This window comes from Mastigoproctus giganteus, chromosome 10 (assembly GCF_048544385.1).
Source record: "Mastigoproctus giganteus isolate SK-2022 chromosome 10, ASM4854438v1, whole genome shotgun sequence".
NCBI classification, from domain to species: domain Eukaryota; kingdom Metazoa; phylum Arthropoda; class Arachnida; order Uropygi; family Thelyphonidae; genus Mastigoproctus; species Mastigoproctus giganteus.
In genome coordinates this window covers 221,708,571-221,721,441 of record NC_143584.1, presented here as the reverse complement: position 1 = coordinate 221,721,441, position 12,871 = coordinate 221,708,571, and the positions used below count along the sequence as shown (strand labels likewise).

Here is a 12,871-nt window from a genome sequence, read left to right as displayed (position 1 = left end):
TGTTTTTTTTTTTTTTTTGGCTGATGCATAATAAGTTTTCTTGCATCATTTGCATTTGTAATACTAATACTAACAGCACACTATCAGAATGGTCTGTAGTAGTATGGGCCTGCCACTGCCTGAAATCATGTGAGGAAACTTTCCTTCACCAAGTTGTTGGTTGTACACAGAAACCAAGAAAGAAAAATAACAAAGAAAATTTTGAGAAACCATAATGGTCATTTCATCGCAGAGCATCACTGCAATAATTTACAAATTCTCAAAATTAACATATTTATCATGGCCTGTTAAATCAGTAAAAAAAAAAAAAAAAAAAATTACCGCTGACTGCACTAATGGGACACCTGGCCTAGTTCTGATATGATACCAGATACCATTAAAACAGCTATCGTGGCCCATCTCTATCACCACATAAGTAAATAACAAAAAACTTCTAAAAAAATGGATAGGGCTATTTATTTGTTGTGAAACAAATAAATTAAAATATACAAATATTTGTTGTGAAACAAATAAATAGTACTACCTCAAAAAAAAAACAAAAAAAAACATCAAAGCAGCTGATCTTTTCACAGTTTGAGAGATCATTTTATGTGTGTCAAGACTTTATGGCGTTTCATATGGCATATTTTATTTTGCATCACATCTCATATAACAGATAATCCTTGCACTTATTGATGACTTCACTTTTTTTTTCCTAGTTTTTGTATTTTTTACTTTGTCCTGCATACTTGTTTATGACATCATCATATCACGTTTCCTATCTATACATTAAAAAAGTTTTCCTCCTAGTGATATTTATTTGAGCCAGTGGGAGAAGAGGGCAAGGCAATTAAGTCATTACAAATGCAATTAATTATTGACAACTGCCTCCATAATGTTCACCAACCTCGTGCACATGATTCGCTGTCTAACATTTGATGTTCCATTGTAACATTTTTTGTATATTAATGAATATTTTGTATTTGTAAATATTGTAGTTTAGTATTTTGTAAATATTTAAAATATTTGTATAGTTTGTAAATATTTCAGTTAAATATTTTAGTCCTGCTCTTTCGGATGCAACAATATTCCTCATGTAAATAATTACATAGCCAATATCACTATGTAAATAATTGCATAGTGATATTGGCTGAAGTCCAGTATAGTATACACTAGCAGGTACTTCGATGAAAGTGAGGAAGACGGCGATAATTGACAGGTCAAAGCACCTCCCTTTTCTGATTGTTTTGTGTCATCGAAGAGGGGGGGCTTACTTAGGTAGGGTGTTTATCCCTCTATCCTGCTGTTTTAAAATGGGAAAATGAGTTTCTGATTTAAAGAGCAAAAGTGGGAAAAAACATCCTAGGCATATCAACCTATGATAGTGTGGGGGAAAGCAGTGGCATCTGCCAATCACTGCTTTGTTCCTGTCCGTTTGTCGAAATATGGGAGTCACAACTTGTTAGTTAATCACTGCTTTCCCACTGTTTTGCTTGCCGCCATGTTGGAGGGTGCACATCGTTCTGGATTTTACCACGATATTTATTCGACCTTGAGAATGCCACACACTACAAATGCACAGGCAAATAATTACATAGGTCATTTTCTGATTAGATATCGACCAGTGAATTTCAACAGGTGTGTCTTTTACGCAGAAAAGATGTGACTTACTCCGGCACACGCTTTTCTACATAATATGTAGAAAAGCGTGTTATTATACCGAAAATAGAGGCCGAAGAGAACCTTGTGGAGAGTCACAGACTCTTATTATTATTGCTCTTATATTATTTCTCCCTGATTGGAGGTTCCACCTCATGATGGGTATTGCTACCAAGTACACAGGGTGGCTGTTGTTGTTATGTCTGGTGTTACTGTTGGTCGAGGAACTCTCTGACTGTCCTACAGGTGTTTAGGATTGTGACTTTCTGGAGTTCCTTGTAGGTGTTCGCTGGGGGACCTATTGCTGCTAGGCTGTTATGTAGGGTCTTTGGCACCATACCTGTGGTTGACACAATGATCAGGATGGTCGTTACTTGTTGCATATGCCACATCTCTTTATCTCCTGTCTTAGATTCGTGTACTTCCTGATTTTTTCCCCATGGGTTTTCTGCAGGTTGCCAGTGTTGGGTACCACTATGTCAATCAGAAAGGTAGCCTTTTCCTTCTTGTCCACAAGGGTTATGTCTGGTCTGTTGTGCGGGATTGTCCTATCCATTATTATAGCACGGTCCCAGTACAGCTTGTGGGTCGGGGTCTCTAGTACTGCTTGGGGTTCATACTTGTAGTACGGTACACTTTCTTCAATCAACTGGTATTTCCTTGCTAGCTTCTGATGTATTATCCTGGCTACCTGTTTGTGTCTATGAGCGTACTCAGTCTGGGTGATCACCTTGCATTCCGCAGTGATGTGTTGAATCGTTTCTGAGGCTAGGTGGCATCGTTGACATGTGTCATCGAACACTCCAGTCTCCTTGGCGAAGTGTTTTCTGTAGTTCTTGGTGTTGATTACCTGCTCTTGGATGGCGAGTATGAATCCTCCAGTCTCAGGGAAGAGCATTCCTCTTGTGAGCAATGTATTGGAAGCAATTTTACCTATGTGATCTTGATGGAGATCATTGTAGTGTCTGCCATGGAGTGTCTTCTCTGCCCATCTTTCTAGCTTTGTTTGTGCCTCCTGGTTGGAGGGGGACTCCTCACTTATGTTGAGTAGGGTACACCACTTGTCTATTTTCCTTGTGGCCTGCGAGTGCTGCTGTGTGTTTCTGGAAGTAATCCTTCTGGTTAACTATCGCTGTCTTCTGTTGCTCAATGAGGTCTATCAGGCCCCTTCCTCCTACTTTCTGGGCAATTGTCAGTCTCTCCACGGCAGATTTTGGGTGGTGTTGGTGGCTCTTGGTCATCATTGTCCTTGTTTTTCTCATGATATCCTCCAGCTCAGTGTTAGCCCAATCTAGCATTAGCATTAGCATTAGTAGAGGCATTTGATGCAAGAAAGCAAGCTTATGCAGCATCAGCCAAAAAAAAAAAAAAAAAAAACCCACTTCCACTTCACCCCTCTGTTCGTTCAAAATACCTGTCCAGCTGAGCCTTAAACTTATTTAGGCTATCAACCTCCACCACAAGGGATGGCAGTCTGTTCCACCAACCAACCACCCGCTGGCTAAAGGCAAATTTCCGCACGTCTATCCTACATCTGTCTTTCCTCAATTTGAATTTATGCCCTCTCAGGTGATTTTTCTGAGCTAGAGGAAGAATCCCATCAGCATTGAGCATGCTTAAACCATTCAAGGCTTTATACACCTCTATCAGATCACCTCGCTGGTGCCTAGTCTCCAGACACTGTAATTTGCAAAACTTAAGCCTTTCTTCGTAAGAGCACCCCTTTGTTCCATTCACTAATCTTGTTGCCCTTCTCTGTACTCGTTCCAGCAGCTCTACGTCCTTCTTGAAATGAGGCCTCCAGACCTGTATACAGTACTCTAGGTGTGGCCTGACCATTGCCTTATACAAGGGAATAATCACCTCCTTATCCCTGCTGGAAAAATTCCTGTATATCATTGACAGTACTCCATGAGCTACTCTTGCAGCCCATCTGCACTGCTCAGAGAACTTCATATCTGCCTGCACAATCACCCCCAAGTCCCTTTCATTCTCTACCACTGTCAGTGTAGTACCACAGAGTTGATACGTTGTTCTGGGGTTGCTGTTTCCCATGTGTAGTACTTTACATTTGTCAATGTTAAACTTCATTTGCCACCTCTCAGCCCATCTGCTCAACCTTTCCAGATCCTGTTGCAGCAGCATAGTGTCAGTAGTGTCCTTGACAACCCTGCCAACCTTTGTATCATCTGCAAACTTGGACATTAAGCTTGATATACCATCATCAATATCATTTATAAATATAGAAAACAATAATGGACCCAACACTGAGCCCTGAGGGACTCCACTAATAACATTAGTCCACGATGAGCAGTGTCCATTGATTACCACTCTCTGTCTTCTCCCCCTCAACCACCCCTTTATCCATAGCAGCAATTTGCCTCCAATGTCACACTGCTCCAATTTGTGTAGCAGTCTTCCATGTGCAACAGTATCAAAAGCCTTTCTAAGATCCAAGTATATAATATCAAAGTTATTCCCTGCATCCAGTTCTTTTGTGACTGCATCATAGTATCCAATCAAGTTGGTCAGGCAAGACTTCCCCTTAACAAAACCATGCTGTGTCTGAGCTATAACTGAAGTCTTGTCTAAATGATCCTGCAGTGCTTCTTTAACCAGTGCCTCCATTAATTTTCCTAGAACAGAATTTAAGCTCACAGGTCTATAATTACTTGTGTCAGCCTTTGATCCTCCTTTGTGAATTGGAGTCACATTTGCACATTTCCAGTCTATGGGTACCTCCCCTGAGTCCAAGGAAGCTCTCATAATTATGGCTAAGGGTTTGCTTACTTCCTTTGCTGCCTCCTTTAATATAACTGGATAGATCCCATCCACCCTGGGTGCCTTTCTTGTGTTTATCTTCAACAGTTTCTCCTCCACTTTATTCCCAGTTATTTCAAGATTCTGTAGCTTACTGCTAGAGTTGAATACACCTCTGGCATTCCCCTTGCTGAATAACTCCTCATGTGTGAATGTCGATGCAAAATATTCATTTAGTTTGTTAGCTACCTGAGCAGGATCATCAACAGTTGACCCATCAATATCAAGTGGACCAATCTGATTCATCCCCTTCCTTCTAGAGTTTACATAAGTAAAGAACTCTTTGCTGTTTTTCTTTGCATCCCTTGCCAAGGATTTCTCGTAATCTGCCTTCGCCTGCCTAACCTCCTTTGTAACTTGGTTGCATATCAACTTGTATCTATCATAGGCTTCTGTGTCATGTGTTAATTTGTAAGTATCCCATGCATTTTTCTTCTCTGCCATATGCCTTATTAGTTCATCTGACATCCATTTTGGCCTAAACCTTGAACAATATTTCTTAGTTGGTATGTAAAGCCTAGTAGCTTCCAAGATAAGTTCTTTGAATGCTTCCCATTTTGAATTTGCTGTTGGTAACATCATCAGTTGGTCCCACTGTATAGAATTTAAATACTGTCTCAGTCCATCGTAGTCACCTTTACAGAAGCAATAACCCTTCCCTTTACCCCTAATGGTAGTTACCTCTTTCAGTAAATCCCACTTCAGCACACTGTGATCACTGCCACCTAGTGGTTCATTTATCTGCAGATTCTTAATGCATGAAGAATCACTGCTGATAATCAAATCAAGAGTATTACTCCCTCTAGTTGCCTCCCGAACATGCTGATGTAGAAAACAATCATCCAATAAATCCACAAAAGCCCTGCTAGTGTGTGAGTAACCAGCCCCCAAATTCCAGTCAATATCTGGGAAATTAAAATCTCCCATTATAAGACTCTCTGATTTACTGGCCCACTCTATTTCCCTGTACAGTTCCTTATTATACTCATCAGAGTCATTAGGCCTATAGCACACTCCTACTCTCAATTTTGATCTCCCAATGCTTATGTCACACCAAACTGACTCAAGACTGCACTGTCCAGCGATGTCGACTGGCTTCACTTCCTTGGTTTTTATGTGTTTCTTAACTAATAGCATAACCCCTCCCCCCTTCCTATCCTGTCTATCCTTTCTGTAGACGTTATACTCCCCAAATTGCAGTTCTGCATCCCTTATATCTGTGTGACACCACGTCTCTGATATCCCAACAATATCTGCCTTTGATGTTTTGAGCAATACCTCAAATTCATCAAATTTATTTACTAAACTCCTAGCATTGGTGTACACGCAAGTATACCTGCACCTGTTTCTATTCTTAGCTACCCTAACACAACCCATGTGTTTACTTGTACCGCAATGGCTCCCAGCAGTCTCTGAAATACCATGCATCTTGTTTTTCAGGCTTCTGCTCATTCTAATAGAAGCAGTGCAAGAATCTCTTTCACCTCTGCCAGTGGCTACTGTCAATCTATTGGTCTTTGTCTCCCCCCAAGCTAGCAGTTTTCCGACCCACCTAACACTGCCTCGATAGCATCAGCAAATATTCTTGCACCCTTTCTATTTAAGTGTATCCCATCCCTGTAGAAGCAATCTCTCCTGTTAACAAGTACAGTCCAGGCTGAAAAAAATTCTACCCCTTGAGCCTTGCACAATCTTTCCAGGGCCGAATTGATCGACAAGGCTCTCATCATATACTCCCTCCTATCGTGTCTGGGCAGAATTGCAGACACTATGATCCCAAAGGAGTATGTTAACACTGGGACTGCATAGGTGTCTATGGCTTTAACTGTATTCCTTCCATTCAGCTTTGCTTTCATCAGGCTTCTGAGTCTCTGATGGTATGTTTCAGTCAGGCAGGCCTTAATTTCCTTGTGCTGTAACTGCTGAGCCTGCATCATCCCCAAGTATTTGTAGGCCTCTCCCTCTGCCATGGCTTCGATCTCTTTACCAGTCTGCAGCTGGTAGTTTTGGTTGACTAATTTTCCCTGGTGCAAACCGTGGGTCTTGCATTTGTCTAGACCAAATTCCATCCTAATATCATTGCTGAATTCTTCAGTGATCTGGAGTAGTTGCTGGAGGTGCTTCTCAGTTCCCGCATAGAGCTTGATGTGATCCATGTACATGAGGGGTGTGAAGGTGTACAGGTTCTTTCTTCCTTCTTTGAGGTTATATCCGTACTTTCTGCTGTTGAGCATGGTGGATAGTGGGTTAAGTGCTAGACAGAACCATAATGGGATCAGGGCATCTCCCTGAAAGATTCTTCTCCTGATGGGGATTGGCATGGTTGTGATGTTTTTGACCTTAATGGTGGTACTCTATTTTGCCATCATTTCTCCTAGGAAGTTTGTCACTATCAGATTGACTTTGTAGATGTTCAGTGCCTCTATTAGCCAGCTATGAGGCACTGAGTCAAAGGCCTTGAAAGTAATCGATGTAAGCTATGTACATGTTGTGGCACTTCTTGTAGGCTTGCTCCATAACCGCGGCATCTGTGGTTAATTGCTCCTTGCATCCTTTCTGCTGTTCATCCATTATATTCTGGCTCTTCAAGTGATCTGATATCTTCCTGGTTATGCAGCTGGTCAGGATCTTGTACATTGCTGGGAGGCAGGTGATTGGCCTATATTTTGCTGAGCTTCTTGTATCTTCGTCTTTAGGCTTCAGATATGCGATTCCTTGGGTGAGAAACTTTGGGATTGTCTCTGGGTGCCTTATCATTGGGGTGAACTGTTTTGCCAGGTGCTTGTGTGTGCATGTGCGCGCGCACAAGTGAGCTTCTAGTATCAGTAGTTGCGGACGTTATCTATTCCTGGAGTTCTGTAGTTGTGAGAGTTCTTGATCGTCTGTTTTACTTCTTCTTCCCGAATCTCACACCCTCTAATTTCTTCTATGTCCTTGGTTTTCTTGCATTCTAGTTTTATCCAGGGGGCTCGACTGTTATGTCTTACTTCCCTGTTCAATATGTTTCCCCAGAACTCCTCAATCGTCTTCTGCTTGGGTGATCTGTTCCCTTCTTTCCCATCTTCTCCGAGACTCCTGTGGAAACCTCTTTGGTCCTCATCGAAGATTTGGTTGTTTATTTTCCTTTGGGAGCTCTCTTTGTATCGGCATAGTCTCTTGCTGATTGCAAGGTGGTTCTGCTTCAATATGTCCAAGTACTATCCTATTCTCTGATTTTTTTGTCTCATGTTTGCTGTGGATGCTGTCTCTCTTGAGGATGCTCTTCACTTTTCCAATTAATTTCTTTCTCCTATTGCCCCATTGGTACTGGGCCAATTGGCCTATCTTGACTCTTAATTCTTCTATCTTCTGCTGAAGATAGAAGAATTAAGAATTATCATTCTTAATAATTATTATTATTAGAAATAATTATTATTATTATTATTGTTCTTATATTATTTCTCCCTGATTGGGGGTTCCACCTCGTGATGGATATTGCTACCAAGTACACAGGGTGGTTGTTATGTCTGGTGTTATTTTTGGTCGAGGAACTCTCTGACTATCCTACAGGTGTTCAGGATTGCAACTTTTTGGAGTTCCTTGTAGGTGTTCTCTGGGAGACCTATTGCTGCTAGGCTGTTATGTAGGGTCTTTGGCACCATACCTGTGGTTGACACGATGATCGGGATGGTCGTTACTTGTTGCATACATTATTTTGTTATTATTATTATTATTAGTAGTAGTAGTATTATTATTAGTTTTTTAATCCAAAAAGAAAAAATGTATTAATTGCCTTTGCTTACCTGGGCTTTCATATATCTTTCTCCATTACACTGGATAAGCAAGAATGACTGCTACCTCCATAGCCAGGTGGGAAGGAGCAGCAGTGCATAGCACACGCTTCTTGATTAGACCGGGGTTCGAGCCCGTTACCACCAAATACGGAGGATGCAGAAAAATCAAGGGAATGACCACCACATATTCCCGGAGCAATATGGCCTTAGTTGCTAATGCTCCTAAAAACCAAATAACAAAACAAAACAAAGCAAGAATGACTTGCATACTAGTCTTCCATGATAAATATAGTGATTTTGCCATTTGTTAGTGGCTGGAGAAATTCCTAAATGGCTCTTCATCTATTGGGTCTATAGTTAGCCAATCCCAGGCAGAAGGAGTAGGGGGGGATTTCCGTAGCAATCATTCCAGGGTTTCTTCTTCTTGGACAACATGCAGATTGGCCCATGAATATGCACACACACACACACACACACACACACAATCTTCAACCAATCTGGTCAACATTGGGACTTATAACTAATACCCCCGCTTTCCTGTATAGGAGGAAGCCTATGGTAGACTAGAAAAGGCTGACAATGTATATTTTACTTATATAATATATAGTATGAATCAGAGCTGTAATACTCAATACGTTCTACGTTAATAGTATTTGTAAAATAATAAGAGGAGTTTACCTCAATATAGTACGTAGAACACTTCCGTATGATACCCTCCAGAAAATAAAAAACGGAAACTTACCGGTACATTAGAATAAAAAATTAAATAATTAAAAAAACAATTTAACACAATTCAAATCAATTTAAAACAATTAAGAACAATTAAAAAACAAATTAACGCAATTAAAAGAATCTAACGAAAATATTCAAAGAGGAAGGAAAATCGTTTTGAATATTTTCTTTAGATTCTTTTAATTGCGTTAATTTGTTTTTTAATTGTTCTTAATTGTTTTAAATTGATTTGAATTGTGTTAAATTGGTTTTTTAATTATTTAATTTTTTAATTTTTTATTCTAATATACCGGTAAGTTTCCATTTTTTATTTTCTGGAGGGTATCATACGGAAGTGTTCTACGTACTATATTGAGGTAAACTCCTCTTATTATTTTACAAATTATATAATATATATACATATGGTCCGCGCACATGCATAATATGTATTAATACACAGAGTATGTAAAATATTCAAAAACTCTATATTTAATTTTAGCCTACATAATAGATTGACCAGTATTTATATCATTATGCTAATTTTATTGCTAATCGTGAAGAAATTTTCTCATTTTCAGGGCAAAGCAAGAAACACAGTATTCGAAATATAGAAGAATGGCACAAATCAGAAAGTGAAAGATTGTGGCATCTCCGGGAAAATATTAGAAATTTTCAAGATAGATTGGAGTTTCTTGAAGATTACGTAAATCCAGTTTACTCTGTTGTCTACTATATAATTGCTTCACCTCTTGTAGCCATTTTGTTTGTCTTTGAATTGACATTGCAATTTGGTTGGAATTTTATAATTCCTTTCTTAGACATCCTCTCAAGCTTTGTTCACGTGGTTAGTATTGTTTATAATTATATAAGCTTTGAAATATTTATAAAATTAGCATTTTCAAAAATATTTATTCTGAGTAGCCATTACATTAAAACCAGAGATCTTCCAACTTTTAAAGCTGAGAGCCAATATTAAATGAATTAGAGGCAAAGAAATGTTAACTTCAAATTCAAAAAAACAAAGTTAAATTCAAAAAACAAACATTTCAAAGAAATGTTTTTTCTTTTCATTATTATTATTATTATTATTATTAGCCATATGGTGCAAGGAAGCCTGAGGCTTATGATGCACCAGCAAAAAAAAAAAATTCCCGAGTTACCCTGAGAGAGAGTAAGAAGTAGAAAGGAATCACCAAGAAAAAGAAGAATGATGATATCCAGCTCAGTACCCTGGGTTTGGCATGCCCATACTCACCAGATGTGAGCCCCTGGAAGAATAGGCAGTTAGCATGAAATATTGCTACAAAGAAATTCAAAATGGTTTATGCCCAAAATCCAGAATGACTGATAAGTTTATATTTGTAAAACTAAAACCTGACGTTTCAACTTACATAATTTTACAGTTCCCTGCTCTGTTATGATTCCTGGCTTTAAATCATGATGTTATATTTCTGCTTATACTTACTGCCAAATACAGTAAAGATTATTATAATGTATGATATTTTACAGACATATAATAAAGGATATTAGAATAAGGAAACGCCAAGTTCACATGCTTCTTCCATACCCTTGTCAAGAAGTTTTGTAAGGAACAAAACCTCAACAACAGGGCCTTGCTTGTTTTTGACAGCATGCCTAGTCATCCTGTTAATAATGTTTATGACCTAGATTGCATAAAATAGTTTTGCATATAAGTTATTTACATGCTAATAAATACTACCTGTTTTCAGGGACAGACTGTCCCGAGTAGTTGGCAGAAATTGCCGCTGGGGCAATGACATTTGCAGTGGGCTACTATTGTAAATGCTATTAACCTTTGGCCACTGAGACAGATAGATTGTGAGTTCTAAATGAGATATAATATTAAAAGGTTCATGGACAACATGTGACATCATGGGCAGAAGTCACTCTGACTACAACAAATGGAGTGTGGCAGAATAATATGGCTGGAGTGCATTCATGGTGTTCAGGAACTTGCCAGTGTCCCCGAAATTCAATTACTGATTCTGTAATTAGCAATTGAGATTAACTTCGATGAAGTAGACTTAAGTAACGTAATGGAGGTGCTGGAATTGCACAATGCTCAGCTGACCAACAAGGATCTGATTGAGTTGGAGCAACAAAGGGTAAGACTGCAAGAGGAAGCCGAAATGCAACCAGCACCACAAGTAAAACAGCACATGACAAAAAAGGATGCCCAAAGCCTTCAGTTTGTCGTTGAATAAGTAACAAGTTAATTATTTGAATTCACTTTGTTGTAATTTCTGCAGTCAAACATTTAGTGCAATAAATTCCACATATTCAAATGATTTATTAATGTTTCTTCCATTTACTATTTTTTATTTTGCATATAATACTATTCCTCTTAGAAAACTGTTAACATATGCTTTATTATCTTATGAACCCTTGTAACCCCTCATCACTTTAATGTTTCTCTTTAGTGACTCAGTGCATAAATCACTTGTTTATCTGTTGTCAGTCTGAATTAGTGATAGAAGATGTTTTATGTGTTTTGTTGCATTTTAAAATGAGTGGTTTTACTGAACAATAAATTTGTATCAAATTTTGTTGACGATTAGGGAAAAGTGCAATATAAACACACAAAATGCGAAAAACAACTTTCAGAGAAGATGCTGTATGTTCAAAGATTTTCAGTGGCTTGACACAGGGCCGCTTGTCCATCAAATATAATCCCTACTCTGGCCTTCAAAAACTAGTGATTGAATCGATCATATTTGTGATCTGATGAGGAATGAACAGTGGTTAACTATTGATAAAGTTGATAGTGAAACTGGTATTTCTTATGGGAAATATCAGTCAGTTTTAACATAAGATTTGGGAATGCAACATGTTTCAGGCAAGTTGGTGTGGTTTTCTTGCATGTTAGGATATTCATCAACACTGCTGCTGACCTACACTTTGTTTCTTCCATTATTTCTGGTGATGAATGGCATGACTATGACTGGAAACAAGGTCCAGTCCTGTCAGTGGAAGACACTGTATGAATGTATGTGTATGAATTTTTCCCTGGTAAAACAGTGAACCAGGAATACTACAAAAATAGTTTTACAGCAATTGCACAATACTGTTCTATGAAAAGACAACTGGAAAAGTGGGCTTCTGGGAATTGATACTAGCATCATAGCAATGCTCCTGCACACTTAGCACTTTTCATTCAATAATTTCTTGCAAAGCACTCCATCAATGTTGGGCCCCCATCTGCCATGCTCACTGGATTTATCTCATTGTGTTGTGAAAAAGTTTCATAAGTATTGGAGTCAGCATTTGCAGTGTCAAGCAGACTACTTTGAAGGAGATCCATCTGAACAGCTGGTAAGTTTCAATAGCTTACCAGCTGTTCAGATGGATGTTCATTTCTCAAATATTAGTTATTACCAACCTTTTTGATCACACCTCATATTATGCTATGATCTGCATATTAAATACAAAACTGAAAATATAAACTGATAGTAAAAAATGAAAATGAGAAACTACCTCTATAAAGTAGCCTCATATGTTTTAAAAATAGAGTGAAAAGTAAAAGTAAATAATTTTTCTTTTAGGTATCTCAGCCACTTGTTCTACCTGCTGAGTCTACCCAAGTCGAGACAAATGAAGCACTGCGTATTTCCGGAACAGAGGAAACTATAAAATTTAGCAGTGCCATCAGTTACTGGTAAGTATATTTATTCTGCTGTTTCATTTAATATTTGGTTTCAGCTAGGGGTTGATGGTCCCTTTGATTAGACTACCGTGGTGCACCCAGAAATTTTGTTTGGTGATGGGGGACTTGAACTGCTTCACCTAAACTGAGTATAACTAATATACTATATCTTTTATATATAAAATGTTAATATTTTGGAATTGATATACATAAATGAATTTTAAAAATTGGTTAAGCTTTAGTATACGGTACTAACTCCAACTGA

General features: G+C 38.5%; 1 protein-coding gene across 1 annotated transcript in view; it reads left to right on the top strand.

Moving 5' to 3' along the window:
* The first annotated feature begins 360 nt into the window (after nt 1–360).
* Nucleotides 361–12,871, top strand: part of LOC150079956 (serine/threonine-protein kinase haspin-like) — a 46,525-nt gene continuing 34,014 nt past the window's right edge. Inside the window, exons 1-3 of the mRNA XM_090383290.1 lie at nt 361–415; nt 9,521–9,786; nt 12,506–12,618. Coding sequence (XP_090239416.1) covers nt 361–415; nt 9,521–9,786; nt 12,506–12,618 — 434 coding nt within the window. The remainder of the gene's footprint in view (nt 416–9,520; nt 9,787–12,505; nt 12,619–12,871) is intronic.